Genomic DNA, 19100 nt, shown 5'->3' with positions numbered 1-19100 from the left:
AGAAGAGGAGAGGAGAGGAGAGGAGAGGAGAGGAGAGGAGAGGAGAGGAGAAGGGGAGGAGAAGGGGAGGAAAAAGGAGGGGAGGGGAGGGGAGGGGAGAGGGAGAAGAGAGGAGAAGAGAAGAGAAGAGAAGAGAAGAGAAGAGAAGAGAAGAGAAGAGAAGAGAAGAGAAGAGAAGAGAAGAGAAGAGAAGAGAAGAGAAGATCTAAATAGTTTTTGTCTAGTATAGTCCCATCTTTTGGATGTTGTTTTGAGTTTTTGGTGGTCTTTCCTTGAGTTACTATCTTCGGGCCACTTGAATTCAATGTGCTTATTGATATAAGGAGGCTGATATCTGCAAACATTGCTCTTGTGACTCTCCCTTCTCTCTTTTTGCCCTTGTCAATTTCACTCAGTCATTTAAATGATTGCACTTATCTCCCACCACCAGTTCCATTTCTCCTTTACACATTGCTTGCTCGCTCTGAGGTTTGCAGCATAGATCTTCCCTTAGCTACTCCCATCTTCACATGACATTACCCTCTTACACTATTTGGCTTCTCAAGTCTTTTAGGGACCATATCCCAGGGTACTCCTAGTTCATCTCTTCCATTTAATTGATTGATATTTTCTAATGTTTTAACACAGTGGTACTCAACCTTCCTAATACTGTGACCCTTTACTATAGTTCCTCATACAGTTTGTGTTGACCACCAACCATAAAATTATTTTCGTTGCTACTTCTAATCTATAATTTTGCTACTGTTATAAATTATATTGTAAATATCTGTGTTTTCTAGTGATCTTAGTGGGCCTGTGAATAGAGATGCCCACCCTGAGGTTGAGAACCACTGCTCTTTTACATTTTTAAGTGTTATAACTTTTAACAGTTGTATTTTAGAAAATTTAAGAATAACTAGATAAGATAGTGTTTTTAACCTTTACATTTTCTTTCCCTGGTATTTTTCATTTCTCTAAATATTCATGTTTCTTATTTGTAATTCTTATGCTTCTCCCTGAAGGACTGATTTTTAATAAATTTGAGTAGGTAGGTTGTCTTTGTTCATTTTGTGTAGCTATATATGTTACATAATGCCAGGAACTGAGCAAATGAAAATTTAGTGATTTAAAGTTCTAAGACTCAATGGCTGAGTTTGGCCAGAACCTTTCTGCCACTTTGCCCCATGGAAGGAGGAATAATGACATTAGTTCATTCACACTTGTGGAACCTTGTGAAGTAAATGCCTCCCAAAGATCCCAACCTCCCAATAATGTCTCTGAAGAGTATTGGAGGAACAGAATGCATACAAAAGGCCACAGTAATGTGTTCCTGCCATTATTCATTGGAAGAAGTCTTTCCTCCTCAACTGCTGAAGGGCATTGTCATTGGACATTGAATGTCGGTTACCTTGTGGTATTCTGGTAGCTTCGATGGCCTGTGCTTTGGTGTACCTCATGTATTTTAGGAGGTTCTTGGCTATTTTTATGTTTCTTTTCCCAAACTTCTTTTTCAGTTTTCCTGATATTTCAACTAGATATGCTACAAGTTTTGTTACCACCCATTGGCTCTTGGGTACACCATTTTATTTTTTTCTTTATTATTATTTTTTTTCTTCTTGAATTTCAGCATGGAAAGTCTCTGATGACTTGTCTTCAAGCTCCCACACTCTCTTCTGCTTGTACCATCTACTAATGAGCCCAGTGTGATGCTTGTTATTTTTGTTGCATTGATTTTTATCTGTGCCATTTCCTCTTGATTCTTTCTTTAAGTATGTTTTACAGAACTCTCTGCTTACTCCATTCATCTATTTGCATGTATTTCCTTATTCTCATTAGAGATTCTAATTAAAAATCACATTCCTTGTGATTATTTTACTTAAAATTGTTCATCATGTATCTTGTCTCAAAAGTGAGGCCTTCAGTGTGGAGGGTTATGGTAACCTGCTTCATAGTTACCCCATGTAGCAAGCTGCTTTGGATAAAGATAGTCGAGTCTTCTAAATCCACAAGAAGTTTGATTTTTTTATATATATATATCCCTTTGACTTTGGACTTCTCTAACTACTCAAACTCAGACAATCTGTTTTATAGATTTTTTAATATCAATGATCCATTGCAAACCACAGAGTGTTTGCTGTTATAGTGCTGCTGTTATAGAAGTGCTGTTATAGATGCTGGTTATAAATAGTGTCAATGATCTTCCAGTTAAATCTTCTGATTGTGTACTGTCTTTTGGAGCAGTAATGATCTTATCTTCCAAGAAGAATATATGCATTGTTTCTCTATCTTAGTCTTCCTACATTGGTTATACAATATTCCTAAGCTCTTTTGCCATTTGCTTTTCTTTCCCCACTTCCCTGAGACAACAAACTTGTAGATGATGTGACTTTCTACTCATTGGTTAACAATGACTACAGTATTTTCTCCTGGACTGAAGGTTGCTAATGATCTTAACAATAAAAGAAAAAAGTATTTCAGCTGGGTGCGGTGGCATGTACCTTTAATTCTAGCACTTGGTAGGCAGAGGCAGATAAATATCTGAGTTTGAGGTCAACCTGTTCTGCATAGAGAGTTTCAAGAGAGCAAGTTCTGCAAACAAATAAACAAACATGCAAATATTTCTCTTTTCTAATTCCTCCTCCTTCCAGAGTCTTGCTTTTCTAGGATTTATCCTTGAACATCTGGTGAGAACCCTGAAAGTATACCTCATTAAGGTATGCCCACCACCCAGACTATGAGTTTTCTAGTCTCATACTAAACCATATGCAGTCCTACACTCTTTAACAATGACTTAATGAGTATTCCTACTGTCACATGCATGAATTAGAGTCTAGAGGCCACCTGTTATGATCTCCAGGTTCTTGTGTCCCAAACAAAACTTGGACACAATAATAGTGATAGAAACAAGGACTGCTTATTGAGAAATAGAAAGGCATGCTTGAGATAGCAATGAGCCAGAGAGAGCAGAATATTTTGAAGCTCAAAGGCCTGAGATAGAAATGGGCCAGGGAAGTCTGAATATTTTGAAGCTGAAAGGACCTGGGCCACAGGAGTCTTGATCCTTTGTAGGTCATTTGCACATCCCCCATATTCTCCAATGTTTGGAAGTCTTCTTTCCATCTTTCTCTGCCATGATTTTCCCCTCATATGTCAGTTATGATCCCTCTGAAACCTCTTTCTTTCCCATGTTCTCTCACATCCCTCCAAGTTTATGGGCCCAGCAGCTCCTGCTCCAAATAACTAGTTTTTGGTAGTAGTGTCTCTGATGAAACTTTCTGTGCATATTGGGAGGAGTTGGCTCTATAGCCTTAAGTTTCTGGTCCATGCAAAGGAATTGGCTTTCCACTTGAGCAGGTTTTTCTGGTTACAAGGATGTGGCTGACTGCTCTGAACCTCTCTGGTGTCCCCGGTGAAATTAGAAGTCACCTTTTGCTTCTTAAAACAAACTGCATTTCACTTCACTGCAAATCTCTTCTAAGAAGCAGCAGAAAGGATGACATAATCACTTTTGTCATGAATCAACATCAGGACCCTAAAGCAGGCAGACAGTGAGTTATTTGCTAGATGAAGCAAATGGATGTATGGAAAGGTGAATAGATGGAGATTTATATAGTAATAAAGCCCAGATGAATCACTACATAAGCAAATAAAAGAAGGATCTGGTGGTGGTTCAGGGGTGGGATAATTGCCCAGCATGCCTTAGCACCACCCAAACCAAAGAATACCTAAGAAACAAGGAGATCATTTTGTCAAGATTAGCCTGGGAAACAACTTAAACACAAAGAGCAAGTATGAGAAGGGGAAAAAAGAGATTTCAGGGCATCGGTTCTTAAAATGTAGGTCATTACCTCATATCAGGCCATGTAACCGAATGGAAGAGGTGGTCATAATAAAACATGTCAACCATAAAATGTTTCTGAATGGACAGGGACCAAAAATTAACTCTACATCAATCACTTCATGGCCCTCGGGTGTTTCTCTGTCAGTATTCACCCAGGTTGCATCACAATGGCAATTTTTTTTTTCATTTTAAGGAGAGCTCTAATTATGTAGACCAGATTGGCCTTGAATTGTTTACTAGTATTACCTAAGTTTTACTCTTTGCCATTATGTTATTTATGAAGAATTTAAAGTGTGCACTGTCCAATCTAAAAATACTTCTAAGGAATAAAGTACTGTGAACCCATGTGAGAAAAATGTTTGCTTCTCATTTAAACAGAGTTTAAAAATATTACAAAGGTTAATAATCCAAAGTACCTCCAAATACATCTGCAGAAAGCTGGACGAGGGTCTTGTGTGATGGTCTCGTGTGATGCGCAGTCACAGGAAGACATGTGCAAATGCAGTCCCTGCAGGGTAATAGTTGAACTCTGAAGGATGGGAACTTCCTGCTCCAGCTGTTTCAGTCTGAGCCACTGAGTGTCTTCCCACTAGACTAGATTTTCCCAGTTCCCCAGTCAGAAACTGAAGGACAATGACAACAAGGGGCCCAATAGTCTGATATGACTGTCACTGAAGCAGACAGAGGTTCTTGTAGAATGCTGGTAGGCTGCAAATTTCTCTGCTCTTTCTCCTTCATAAATACCAACCTCATCTTTGGGACTTTTTTTAAACTTGGCTTCGCAGTATAGCTAATGACTCAATATAAGTATACACAGAGCATTCTTTATAGTAATTAGCATCCTATGGTGTATCAACATAATGTCATTTTATTGATGAGATCATTGAAGTGAGAGAATTTTAATAAATAAATAAATAAATTTATTATTTTATTATTTATAGTATAACTGATATTGGTAAGCAGACAACTCTGATCCCAGGACTATATTCCCAACTATAATGTTATATACTATTATGACAGCAATTCTTAACCTGTGGGCGACAGCCCCTTTGGGGAGTCACTTATCAGATATCCTTGCATACTAGATATTTACATTATAATTCATAATAGGAGAAAAATTACAGTTATAAAGTAGCAACAAAATAATTTTATGGTCAGGGATCACCATAACATGAGGAACTGTATTAAAAGGCCGTAGCCTTAGAAAGGTTGAGAAACACTGCATTAGCAGCAGGATAGACGCTTGGGCCCTTGAAATAGGGAACTATTTGGGTGTCTGAAGCTGTATCGCCACTTAAATACTGTCCCTTACCTGAGATTAGAAAGGATATAGTTATTCAGCTCCCATATTGGCCACAAGCTAAGATTCTGTTGTGAGTAGAAACTGGCTCGGAAGTGTAATTCTGTGACCCACATGTTTTGGAGCATGAGTCATGACTCTAATTTTATGGATATCACCTGATATCTCCTTTTAAAAACAAGTGTTCAGACAAAATTTGAGCTCTATACTCTCTTCATAGCAATTTATGTAACATTTCAACCTCTTCAAGCATGATAGAAGTGTGATGGGACCATGATGAGAACATGATGTGAGTGTGATGGGAGCATGATGGGAGTGTGATGTAAGCATGATAGAAGCATGATGCAAATGTGATTGGAGCATGAGAAATGTGATGGATGAAAAAAAAGAAAAGATAATTTTGAAGGTTGGTCTCTCCGAGTCTTTGTTGTCTTGGCCCTCTATAACCAGGTGTGTGATCCTTGGCATGTCTATGACTTCAGGTCCTCATATCTCTCAAAAGGAGTTATAAAATTCAAAATTGCTTTAGAATAAATGAGGTAAGGCATTGAACAAATTTGCTGGAGTGATTGGAAATGCTGAGTCCCCAGTGTTCTATGATGTTGATCAAATGAACCCAATACTGTTGATGTGTTTGTATCTGTTGAATCACTCAATCTCGGAATTAGAAATCGGATTCCCTACTTTAAAGATTACTATTTTCTAATCTCTGGTTCTTCAAAACAGAAACTTTCGGTTTAAGTTTTCTCAAAATGTACCATTTTCATGTCTGTAATTATTTGTAACGTTTTCCTATAATTTTGTTTTGACATTTTTTGGGGTCTCTTAAGTTCAAGTTTATATTTTCTTATTCTTTAATGTGAACCAGATAATATTTAAATGCAATTCAGAATTATTACACTATGTTCTAATTCATCATTGGTAGTGATTATTTTAATTATACTTCAGTCTAAGTTTTTATATGTAATTCTCATATGAATGAGGACTTTTTATTGGCTGAATTATACCACTTAGCTGACAAGATACTAAGTCACCATTGGTCTGTATCCCCACTTAAAATGTCAAAGTAATATAGAAGGCATAAACCTTTCTTAATACTGAAGATGCTTCCAGCCAAATATATCAGAATTTTCGGAAAGCTGAGCTCAGGGATGCATGAGCCAGTGAGACACACAAGGTCATCCAGATACAGATCCACTTAGCTCAACAGCAGCTTCTCGGCTACACAAACATTGTGAGGCAAGCAACTGATCAGCAGTCTCAGGCATGCACGTCCTGTGTAAAACACTGGGGACCTTGAAGACAGGAATGGCTTTTTTTTTTATTTCTCCATCCTGTCCTTCCTGATGTGACTCTCAGATTTTCTTTTTATGCTCTTTCCTTAATAGTCTGAACCATATCAACCTACCTATCAAAGATCCTCAGTGAATGAATGTTTGTTGAGTCATGATACAGTGAAGAATGCATGGTATTCTCACAAGTTTCACTATGCACCAAACTCTTCTCCTACCATACATATAAAGAATATTCACTCATATAACGATTGTGTGGAGTCTTGGTATTGTTCAGTTAATGAACACCTGCACTAATTAGTTTTAATCTATTGAGGAATTTAAAAAGATGCGGCTTTTCTGGAGTAGGCTTTTGTGTAAAATGTCTATTAGCTGTATATCCTAAGTCTAGCATATTTTGAGTAGAAGAGTATATTCAAGTCAGTAATAAGTCAAATCTACAAAGTACAATTTGAAGGATGGCCATTACTTATGTCTTGCTGGCAGAGAAAGGCAGAAAAAATTGAAACCTGTCATTTTGATACAAAATAGAAGTGGAAGAGATGATTTCAGCAGCAAAGGCAGGGGAGATAGAAATTAAAGTGATTAAGGATGTGGACTTATAGTTTACAACACTTTGGAACAAATGTATGAATCTCTATCACTATTTGTCAATGGCCTGACTATGTGAAAACTTTGTTTTAATTTCTTAATCAATATGTAGAAACCAACATGTATTTGTGAATATTAAAAAGGATTATTATAAAGCACATAATATAGCCCCTGGCACATGCTGCTTTTTGTTTCACAGGAACTATATATCAGAACACTCCTGGGTTTGTGGTATTTTAGATGTTTTTTTTTTCCTGGTAGACTCACATCTATCAGACAGATCACTAAGAGTATCTTTGCATAGAATGGTATCTGATGAATTTGTTTAGAGTGTAGTTTCTCAGATCACAATGTTATCAAGCAATGACTGAGTATGTCATTTTTCCCTTTCTTCTCCCTTCTTTCTTTCTTCTCCCCTTACTGTTATCATCTGAATCCCCGCCCTGGTGCCACTTGAGTTCCGTTGCCCCTTCTCCCCTCTTTTACTTCTGAATCCTCGTTGCCGTTTATGTCCTCCAAACTTTTGAGTCTTTAGAGACTCTGTGCGCGCGCGCGCGCGCGTGTGTGTGTGTGTGTGTGTGTGTGTGTGTGTGTAAAACAGGTCAAAGAAATCATTTGTGTGACTCCAACTAGATCAATGTGTAAACTATAGTTATTGATATAGTTAGCGCCCCCTTCTGTCTTTCTTTGCTGAAGCAAACTCTTGGAAGAAGAGGATAGGGAGTAGCTTAGTCTGGAAATTTTTTACTTTTTTTTCTTTTTTTTAGGTATTTTCTTTATTTACATTTCCAATGCTATCCCAAAAGTCCCCCATACCCCCCCCACTCCCCTACCCACCCACTCCCACTTTTTGGCCCTGGCGTTCCCCTGTACTGAGGCAGATAAAGTTTGCAAGACCAATGGGCCTCTCTTTCCAGTGATGGCCGACTAGGCCATCTTCTGATACATATGCAGCTAGAGACATGATCTCCAGTGGGTACTGGTTAGTTCATATTGCTGATCCACCTATAGGGTTGCAGACCCCTTTAGTTCCTTGGGTATTTTCTCTAGCTCCTCCATTGGGGGCCCTGTGATCCACCCAATAGCTGACTGTGAGCATCCACTTCTGTGTTTGCCAGGCCCCGGCATATCCTCACAAGAGACAGCTATATCAGGGTCCTTTCAGCAAAATCTTGCTAGTGTATGCAATGGTGTTCTAAATCCATTTAAGCTCATTCTGTAGAGGAAGTCTGAAACCCAATATTCAAACACCTTATCAAGCAATTCATGTGACCAATAAGCCAAAGAGAACAGAATAAAGTGAAAGAGAACTATGGCTAAAGAAATTAACAGAGTATGCCAGCTGAGCATTGAAGAAGTTGAAATGTTATATAGGTTACTATGAAGAGAGTATAGAGCTCAAGTTCGGTCTGGACATTTGTTTTTAAAAGGAGATATCAGGTAATATCCATCAAACTAGAGTCATGACTTGGTTTCCAGAATCCTCTTTTAAACTGAAATTTCATGCAAGTTCCTGGGGAAATATCTTGTGTTCTAACAAGTGGGGGGGGGTATGCACCTGTAATCCTTTGGCACTTGGAGGCCAAAGTGAGAATCATATAGTCATAGTCAGCCTGGGCTACGTAGTAAGTTCCAGGGGTATAAAAGACACTGTCTCAAGGGAACTGACAATAACAAAGCACACACACACACACACACACACACACACACACACACACACACACACACACATTGGGTTTCATGTCTGCATGTCTGCATTAATTCCCTTGGTACTCTCTTTGGTTGTGTTAGTCCTTGACACAGTTGGGTTCTACATGGCCTTCCTACTAGGGGGGTTTCTTGTTGGCATCTTTCAATTGTGCTTTGAAGAATATGTTATCTCTGTAAATATAAAGTGTGTGTGTGTGTGTGTGTGTGTGTGTGTGTGTGTGTGTGTGTGTGTGTGAAACAGGCATATGCTAGAGCAGACACACTGTGGCACCACTAAAAGAACCCGATTTGATCACCTAGAGGAGTCAGCCAGAGTTGGGTTAGGAGTGTTTGCTATGATGCAGAAGTCTAGTCTAATACCAGCTTCCCAGCTCCTTTTGACTAGATGAAGTGGTACAGATTGTGTCATTTTCTATGAACTAACATCATGTAGCATTTGTCTGTGGTGCTGGTGTGCTAAGGGCACTGCACACAGTGAACTTTAGAAGAGAGGTATTTTCTTTACTCCATGTTCCAGAGGACATGAATACCCAAGGGCTAGAAGGTCCTGGCTGGAGTTACACAGCTTCTAAGAACTGGATTTTAAGTCAGGCAGTATATTGCACAACTTCCATACGCCACCGTTTCTAGAAAAAAGTATTTGCATGGGTTGAACACTTGAGTATATTTCTCTGTGCTGATTAAATTTATGATTCTGTTTTTGTTTCTTCCAAGCAGAAGCCATTTTAAAAAGTGTGTATAGTATTCAAATATGTATGCACATGTTCAAATGTGTTGGAGCATACACCTATGTTGGCATGGGGAGACCGGAGGTTGATTTGAGGTATCTTCCCAGATTGTTCTATCTTATGTTTTATGACCAGAGTCTCTCACTTAAATCTAGCTCTTGCTAATCAGACTACTATAGTTAGCTAGTGTGTACTTGGTAGCCTTGGTCTCTACCTTCTAAACACTTCAAGGTTTTCACATGTGTGTTAGGAATCTGATCTCCAGTCTTTGCTCTTACATAGCAAGCAATTTACCCACTGAACCATAACTTCAGCCCCTAAACAGAATCTACTTTACTGCATCCAGTATCTATCCTTTATTATCATTTGCTATTTACATTTTTTGAAATCTATTTTTGTAATCAGCAAAAACCAAGTAATACTTGTATTTTTTTTCAATGTGTAAATGATGTTTAAAACAAGACGGAACTCCAAGTTATTTCGTTCAGTACCTTCTACTCCTGAGAAAATAGAAGTGCTTTAGAAAGTCCTAATTCAGGAAGAGTCCATTTCTATATGGCTTTACTGGAGTATAAAATGTTCTGTATGTATAATTTCCACAAATGCCCGACTTTGCCCTTTCAAATGACAGTTCTATCAGATCTTAAAGATTATGTTTCAAAGAACTTCTGACATGACTACACCCTATTTCAAGTAAAGCTTTCTTCTTTGACTTGGAATCATTCTGATGAGAGTCTGTTAGTTTGCTATATAGGCAACTTACCTTTGTAAACATCTTGATATTTCCATTTACTCACTAGCTAACACAACTTTTCTTTAGACTTCCTTGTGACATACACCTGGATAAATCCTGATTAAATCTAAACTATATGCTAGGAATGACTCAGATGAATTTGTTTTTTTTATATAAATATATTTTATGTGTGTGTGTGTGCATTTAAACGTATATACAGATGTATTTGGTTTTTACTTTTAAAACGTTTTTAATTAAAATAGAATAGAATTACATCACTTTGCCCTCCAATGTACCCTTCCTCCAACCCCCTCCTAAGAGCTCCTTTGAGCCTTTTAAAAATTGTTACATAGAGCTGTATTTCATAAAATATATCTATATAAAACCTAAGTAAAAGATTTTGACTAAAATGTATAGAATTCAGTGAAAAAAAATCACAATTATTGTTTTCTTGGCCACAACACTTTTCTATGTTTGTGAGATAATTTGCTGTCTCTGGGAGGCTTCAGTGTTGAGTCTTTGGATAATACTTGATTTTGAAATTGGGGCTATAAATATATAGCTCTTCACACAGAATTAAAAGATTATAAAATTAGTCCACCTTTTAATATTTGAAGTACTGTAGCAAAAATGAAAACAAATTAGTTGTTAGAATTCTCTGCTTTTATATATGCCACTAATTATCACCTCCGAGTTTGAGGTGAGAGAGGGCTGAGTACCTGAGTTTGGCACAGCTGCTACCAGCTCTTCACATGGTGACAATCTGGGGATGTCTTTCTCAGTGCACACATCACTTGGATATCCAAATGGGTGAAAAAAAAAAAACTACAATGTTTTGGTTGGTGTGTTCTTGCACTTGAGCTGTGTGGGGGAGGCAAATATCACTCATACATGAAGATTAATTAGTGATTAGTTTGCTGAGCAGCTGGAGGATGCTAAGCCATCTGCTGTGCCATTGTTGGGAGGGCAATCTTGACTGAACACTTATTAAACTTTTCTAATACTCCACTTACACATTGCCACTGCTCTCCCAGGATCTTGTTAAGTTGAGGTGATGATAGAATTTTAGGAGCAGTTGCATCATGGAAGCATGTAGCTCTGTGATTACCATTAAGTAAAGAAATAAATCTTGAGACCATGCCTTCTAACACTAAGATCTCTTAGTAGCATCTATGCATGTAATATCAACATAAGCTTTTCTCCACTACACAACATCTCATATCAGATCCTCGAAGAAGTATTTTGAAAAGACAACATGAGCATTAATATTGACTTAGATTCTCTGAACAAACCTTTCATAATCACAACGAAAACCATTTTGGACTTTACCATGTAGCAGTGTTTCTCATATTTGGGATGTGTTGTATATTTGGAGTTTTTGTTTACCTATCACACAATATTGGTTACGTAGATTCATTTTCCCAAGTCCTAAGTCAGACACAAAGTTTGTTTCCCTGGATTTTTCATCCATTTATTATGTAATGGCTTCATGGTGAAAATGATGTTTATAGTCTCAGACTTTCCTAGCATTTGACTAAAGACCTAGAAGTTATTTTATAAGACTCATTGGAAGGTCAGTCTATTTAAAGTTAAAGATTTGACTTTACCTTGACCTGGGTTGTACATACCACCGAGGAAGAACTAGTTCATAATCTCTTAGAGGGGATTCCCATCAATAGAATTCTATGTGAGGATAATAACCAAATGATCATGACAAATTTTACAGCACCAAGCATATCTAGAGAATTCCTCAACAGGGAGCAAAATGATACTGTATACAGTCAAATCAAATGAATATATACTATTGTTCCTCAAGGGAAAGTGGAAGTTCACCGATAGGGTTCTTAACAGAAAGTCCTTATTAAGGCCTGTGTGTGATAGCACTACGTGAAGAAGAACCTGCAAATACCAATACAGCGTGCAATGATCCTGGAATCTGACTGGGTGAAGAGAATCAAGCTGACACTCACTGGCCTGGGGCTTTGCTGACTGCAGGCTCCATGTGTTAACTATCACTACATTTTTCTTTTTTTTTTTTTAATGTGAAATCAGACTTTTATTACATTCTGGTGTAAGACAACAAACTTTTTTTTAAATTAGGTATTTATTTCATTTACATTTCCAATGCTATCCCAAAAGTCCCCCACACGCTCCCCCACCTACTCCCCCACCCACCTACTCACATTAGCTCCTGACTGCCTTTCATGTTTCCTTATTTTTGAGGTTTGTTTGACTTACTGAGTCTCACAATCTCCCAGGCTTACAGTTGGGAAGTAATTTCCTAACTTTCTCTACCATTCTGTTTTCTGTTCTTCTGTCTGCAATCATCCTCGTGTGCCGTAACTTAATTTCTTTGGCTGGTATATGTGCTAATACTATTTTCCCAGCACACAGACTCTAAGAGCAAAGACTAGAAATGACTGTAAGAAGATAAGTGACTCACCTTAAATTTCACAGCTCAGGGCTGGTTGCCAAAAGCGTGCAAGGACTCTGAACTGACCATAGCTGTGGGCTCCTGGTCATCGATATTGCTTAGCTTTCCTCAAAGATCCTCTTACATTTTCAGTTGATGGCCAACTCCAAAATAATGAGGAGAGTATGGGAAGGACTGTCACCATTTAGAAGAGTGAGCCACCCTCAATCAGCCTTGTCAGAGGCAAATCTGGAGAAATGGAGCACCAGGGAAGTCCCTTAAAAAGTTGTAAAAATCATTCAGTGTGTAAGCCATAAGGTATAAGACTCCCAGACATCCCTTAGCTACTCTGCATAGGTCCTGGTCTGACATCATTGACATCATTGCATATACTGGCATGTACCTTTCCTATGAACCTCACCAGGTGTGTTTATTATCTGTACAACAAATGTGGGAAGTACCGAGAGTCTATGTAACATGCTACAATATGTGTCTCTAATGTTTTTGGTTTTCCTATGCTCACACAAGATCTAGAATTTTAACTAAAACATGTTGATGATCAAGAGGGAGGTCGAAGCTTTGAAATGAGAGGTTATATGCACATACTCACAGACACACACACACAGATTCGCAGACAGACACACTTATAGAGAGACATATACACACACAGAGACACAGACACACACAGAGACACACAAATGCATGCACATGCACACAGCTTTGTAGAGAAAGATCATTCTATGCAACAGGAACTTGATCAGGAAAATATCGAAAGTTTGGTACAAGAATGTGCTGAAAGGGAACCAGACAAATGACCCTCATTTGTAATAAACAATGACGACAAATTCCCATAAACCTAAAGGGCTTTCAAGTGCTGTTTTCATTTTGCTTTGCTTTCTTGGAACAGTGGAGGCTCTCCATTTGGGAACGCTAATGGCTGCCCATGGCTACTTCTTTCCCATCTCAGATCATGTCCTCACACTCAAGGATGACGGCACCTTCTACCGGTTTCAAGTAAGTGGAAACACAGATACTCTTTCACAGCAAATCAGAACACCTGAACTTTGTTTCTCCGTGTTTACAGACCTTTGAGAAACTATTACATAGTTTTCTTAAGCTACTTAGAAAGTAATTAATGTTCAGGTGAAAGCATGAGAATCAATTGTCACATACCAATGGGAAACTGTGGAAGCTGAATGGTGTAAAGACTAAAGTTATATTTCAACATAAGAGACCTTAAGGAAATTTCAGGTAGTGACTTACTGGAATCAAGAGAAATAGAGAAGACATCAGTTGTAAATCGCATCTAGCTAGTAGGAAGATCTAACGAAACTTGGGAGATCTAACTAAACTTATATTCCCAGCTATGATCCATTACTACCTGCTGTCCCAGCAAACTCCCTGAATATGTAATATTAATGATTGACAAGTCTAACTCTTCTTGTTTTTAAGAGACAGTATTTACTATTACAGGATTACATTTTTATACAGTTCTAATTTTTAGATGTTTTTCACATAGAAGCTATAAGTAGACTAACAAATTCTCACCAATTTTGAAGAAATGATTGCTTTATGCTTACAAAATATGTCCACCAATAGGATAAATAAAAGTTCTGACATACAAAGCAAAAGCAAACAAATAAACAAACAGACAAAAACAAAAAGAAATCTTATTCAGAATGGAAATACTGAATATGGCTGCTCACTTGAGAATTATCCAGCTTAATTTTTTTTATCAAGAAACAAAAGAGTTCAGCCATAGCCTTAGGTTACTGATAATGTATTGAATTAGCCACAATTTAAAACCCATGTCTCTCTTCTCAACCTTCCCAGAACAAAAATTGTTTGAATGTTTTAATCATACTTGTGAGTCATGAATGAAGGTTCAATGCACCACTGCACAGCCAGAGAAAGAAGAGAATTTTAAAGTTTTAGGATATAGTGAGGGACACATGGGAGGAAGTGGCATATTTATCACATAACTATAAAATTTAGGCAGAGGTTATCAAGTTCAGTGGGCTATTAGATATGTCTTATGCAAATCTATTAAAATTATGTTATTAATATTGATTATCATATGTCCCATATTTTTAAAAATCTATCTACCTTTGTAATAAGATCTAAATATGACAGGTTAGCAAATCTGGTTACTAGTGACTCCTATAACAAGGCTAAAGTAATCAGGAATAGAGTTAGAGTGAATTAAATATCTACCTGTAAAGTAGCAAGTGTCAGTCTCTGTTTGAACAGCTCTAATAGGAAAAAGACATGAGGGTTTCCGGTGTCTTTTTCCATTTTCAGGCTGTTTCAAAGCAGCAATCATGTCTTGCATTGAATCGAATTGAATTGAAATTCACCACCTTGGAAGCAATTTAAAAACAATGGGTTAAGTTCTTAATGCCTTCAGTGGACCATGTAGATTCCAAACATCATTAAGAACATAAAAAAAGATGTAGGACATGTATTTAGGTAACCAGAATGAGGGCCAGAACCAGAGCTTAATTTTATTGCTGTGACACAACAAATGTGCATAATAGTCCTAGTGCATTTTAGAAATGTGGGTTTTTTTTTATTTTAGGTTTACTGTAAGCTTTAAATTATGTAGTCACTCTCTCTTTGTTAACTGGAAATGAGACTTGACATGATTCCCCAGGCCAAACTCACATCTCCCTCATGAGTTGGTGCATGGACTATGTAGCCAAAGGCTAGTGAGGAATGACCAGGAACTGGAGTAAGCTCTGTAGAAGCAAAGGTGCAAAAGAGACATGCATGCATCAAAACATCCCAAAGTCTGGAATGTCCACAGGCATAGGCAATAAATAACAAACTATAATGGCTTGTTATTCTCTTATAGCTTCTTATTATAAGTCAAAACTTTTTTCCTGAGAAAAGGTTTGCAATTTTAATGGAAAATGTTGGTTTTGTGGCATTTTTCTATAAGTTCTGGAGATAAAATTCTATTTTTCTACTCATAAGATTAACACACACACACACACACACACACACACACATAAAGCAACACCAAAAATTCAATATTCATTCTGAAAGGTTTTGCAAAAGTGGGAGACCTGCATGAAAGAAGTCTTTAGCTACTTCACTCCTTATGGCTTTACTGAAATCCTGGTCCAATTTCATTTCTAAGAAATCAAATCTTCAAAGTTCTCTCTCCCACAGAGTTAAGTGAGATTGGAGAGCATGAGAGTGTTCCATATACGTCTCCCCATCCCTCTTAACCTAGGGCTTCAATCTTCTATTTTCTTCCAAATTCCTACTGTGATTTTGTTCATATGCGCAGAGAACTACTATTAGTAGCCTTCTTTATTAGGCTGAAGTAATTTCAAAGAAGTAGAGGGTAAGTCAAGATCCTCTGGTGGTGTCAGACCAGTTGGAAAAGAGCCCTTCCTAAAGAACTCAATCAGCTCTTCACAGCATCCCTTTCTACGTCTTTAAGAGTCACTCTGCTAAAGAGGAAAATTATCAGACAATCAGAAATTGCCCAAAATATGCTCATTGCTCATAAATGATCAGTATAATTAGTTGATACATATAATCAACCCACTGCACGTGCATCTACAGCTACTGATCTCTGAGTCCTTGCATCATCCCTGTTAGGGGAAGAGAGTTGCTGATGCTGAGCTCTGCTCACCAGGAATCTTGAGGCTAAGTTCAGCTAGCAGGCTTAGAAAAATCCTTAAAACATACCATTTTAATTATCTTAAGGTTTTAATCCAGATCAAACTTTCTTTTTTATTTCACTCAGTGTAACTCCAGAACTTTACAGAGTCAGAATTCTTTCTGGCTATTGTTAATCATATCAAAGATATTATCAGTTTAAAAAATGATTTCTGGTTTATGCATTTTAAAAGTTTACAGCAATAAATGCCTTTATGAAACAATGCTTTCCTAAGAAAAGGTCAAAGGTCATCTAGTTGACTAATGTTGAAAGCTGTATTATATAATTAACAGACTCCTGCAGATAATTGATAAGTCCCAGGGAATGATTCTGTCAGCTAAACTTTTTGAATATATGAAAAGCAGTAATGAAATATGATGCATAGGAAGAAGTCATTATATGTGAACATGGTTCATTCCAAACCTTGCTGAATATAATATTCTGCTTCCAGCCTCCTCTAAGGCTGAAACAGACACTTTTGTTTGGATAATGCAGTCATATTCTTTAACTTTGTGTCCATTTGGTGAGATACTGGAAAATGAACACCACTTTTCAGCCCTGATGACATTTGGCAGGTCTGAAGGCTTTGAAATTTGTCAGTACATCTAGATGAGAACCTTGTAATGCCTGTCTGGGAGATTTCTCTTGATTTAAAATGTATGTTATAAGATAGCCACTGAAGATAAACACAGACTGCAAAACAGAAAGTCTACTAAATATTTATGTGTCTAACCAAGATCCCCTCTTTTTTTTCTCCATAGACACCCTATTTTTGGCCGTCAAATTGTTGGGAGCCAGAAAACACAGACTATGGTCAGTATAATACTCAGGGTTTTTTTTTGTTTGTTTGTTTTTGGTTTTGTTTTGGTTTTGGTTTGGTTTGGTTTTTTTGGCCTTAACCACTTATGTGTCTGAATAACAAGCACTTGAATTCTGTTGCATTTATTAATGAGAAAGGAAACCACAGTTCTAGTTATGGATCAATGTTGATAACACTCAACTAATGTATGGAAGCTTCTCCTATAGTAAAGTGTTCTCTGCATCTGTTAAAGAAGAGCCCCTGCTTACATTGGAGTGCTATAAACAACCCACAGACAGTTGTGGTTGATTTTCCATAGCATCCTAGGTAACTAGGGAGAGTGACAAATGGTTTCCAGAGAGCCAAAGTTCTACCTAGTTCTCCTTCAGCTCCCCCAGACTCCCCAAACCTGTACTTTGCTTGATGTTATTGAGATGTCCTGTGATCCTACACCAGAAGGTTATGTTAAACATAGAAAGGCCACAGGTAAGCCAAAAAATGTACAATAGCAAATTTAATCCTAATAAATGAAATTTAGTGACCTCAACATAACCCAAGCTCAGTCACTGAAGATTTCATTTAAGCTTTATAAGGAAGAAAACTTACCCCTAAACAGTGTTCATCTTCATACATTTTTCTATAGGTAATATTTTCCTGAAGTAAGATTGTACAAATTTTAAATGCTGTGTCTACAAATGATTATTGAAAAGCATTCCTATGCCTTGTAATAGAGGATAGCAGGAGTCAATAATTTATCAAAAGCATTCATTAGCTCATAGGCTAGACAAGAGAGTGGAATCTTACAAAAAGAGTTTTGGTAAATTGCCATGTTAATATGAATTTGATGTGTGCAGAATGATATGAAAGTTTAAAAGAATAAAAGATTGACTTAGTGTGGTGGTGATGGGTGGTGTCCCAGGATGATTTCACAAAAGAACTGGTAACATCTGAGACAGATTTAAGAGTATGAAGAGGAGATCTTAGACACTGTTATATTGCTGCAAAGGAACACTATGACCAAGGCAACTTATAATGGAAGGTGTTTAAGTAAGAGCTTGCTTACAGTTTCAGAGCATTAGTTTATAATCATCATGATGTGGAGCATGGCAGCTGGCAACTGCTTAGACCTGGAACAGTAACTAAGAACTTTTTCCCCGATCCATAGGCAGCAGACAGTGAGAGAACAGGATTGGTCCTGGGCTGGGCTTTTGAAACTTCAGAGTCCACCCCTAGCAGAACAACTCCTCTACCAAGGTCACATTTCTGAATTGTTCTGAACAGTTCTACTAAGTAGGGAACAAGCATTCAATCATATGGTCCTATAGGGGCCATTCTCGTTCTAACCACTATCTGTGGTGATGAGACAGGAAATGTCTTACAGTTTCTACTGCTGTGATGAAACAGCATGGTCCAAAGCAACTTGGGGAACACGGGGTTTACTGTACGTGTACTTCTGTATCTTGCTTTATCATTGGTTAAAGTTTTAAAAGGAAATCAGACAGGGCTGAAGAGCCTAGAGGCAGGAGCTAATATAGAGGCCATGGAGGCCCACGATGGACTGGGCCCTCCTGCATCATTCACTAATTAAGATGATGCTAGCTGCGTATGTAGCAGAGGATGGCCTAGTCGATCATCAGTGGGAGGAGAGGCCCTTGGTCCTGTGAAGGTTCTATGCCCTGGTATAGGAGAATGCTAGGGCCAGGAAGCAGGAGTGGGTGGGTTTGGGAGCAGTGGGAGGAGATAGGGGATTTTCGGAGAGGAAACTAGGAAAGGGGATAGCATTTGAAATGTAAATAAAGACAATGTCTAATAAGATGATGCTGTATAAACTCACCTATGTGCCAGTCTTATGGAAACATTTTCCCAATTGAGATTCCCTCCTCTAAACTGACTCTAGCCTATGTGACAAGTTGGCATAAAACTAGCCAAAACTAGCAAAGGGAATAATATACTATGCAAAAGCATGAGTACTTGGCTTTCTTTTGAACTTCCCCTGGAGAAACATCTTCAGAAGGAAACTGTAGGGACATCCATGGAAATA

At 37.8% G+C, this 19100-nt stretch overlaps 1 protein-coding gene across 15 annotated transcripts in view; it reads left to right on the top strand.

Annotated features, from left to right (window-relative positions):
* The window catches only part of Rgs7 (regulator of G protein signaling 7), a 433787-nt gene that overhangs the window by 326138 nt on the left and 88549 nt on the right, over nucleotides 1-19100 (top strand). For 11 of the 15 annotated variants that reach the window (XM_017320465.2, XM_030253949.1, XM_030253948.1 and 8 more), the window contains 2 exons: nucleotides 13495-13601; nucleotides 17022-17073. The exons of the other annotated variants lie outside the window; for them this stretch is intronic. In XM_017320465.2, the coding sequence (XP_017175954.1) occupies nucleotides 13495-13601; nucleotides 17022-17073 (159 nt within the window). The remainder of the gene's footprint in view (nucleotides 1-13494; nucleotides 13602-17021; nucleotides 17074-19100) is intronic. 15 annotated transcript variants of the gene reach the window in all.

The sequence above is a fragment of the Mus musculus genome, chromosome 1 (genome assembly GCF_000001635.26).
Source record: "Mus musculus strain C57BL/6J chromosome 1, GRCm38.p6 C57BL/6J".
Taxonomy (NCBI): Eukaryota; Metazoa; Chordata; class Mammalia; order Rodentia; family Muridae; genus Mus; species Mus musculus.
This window is presented reverse-complemented; position numbering and strand designations above follow the sequence as displayed.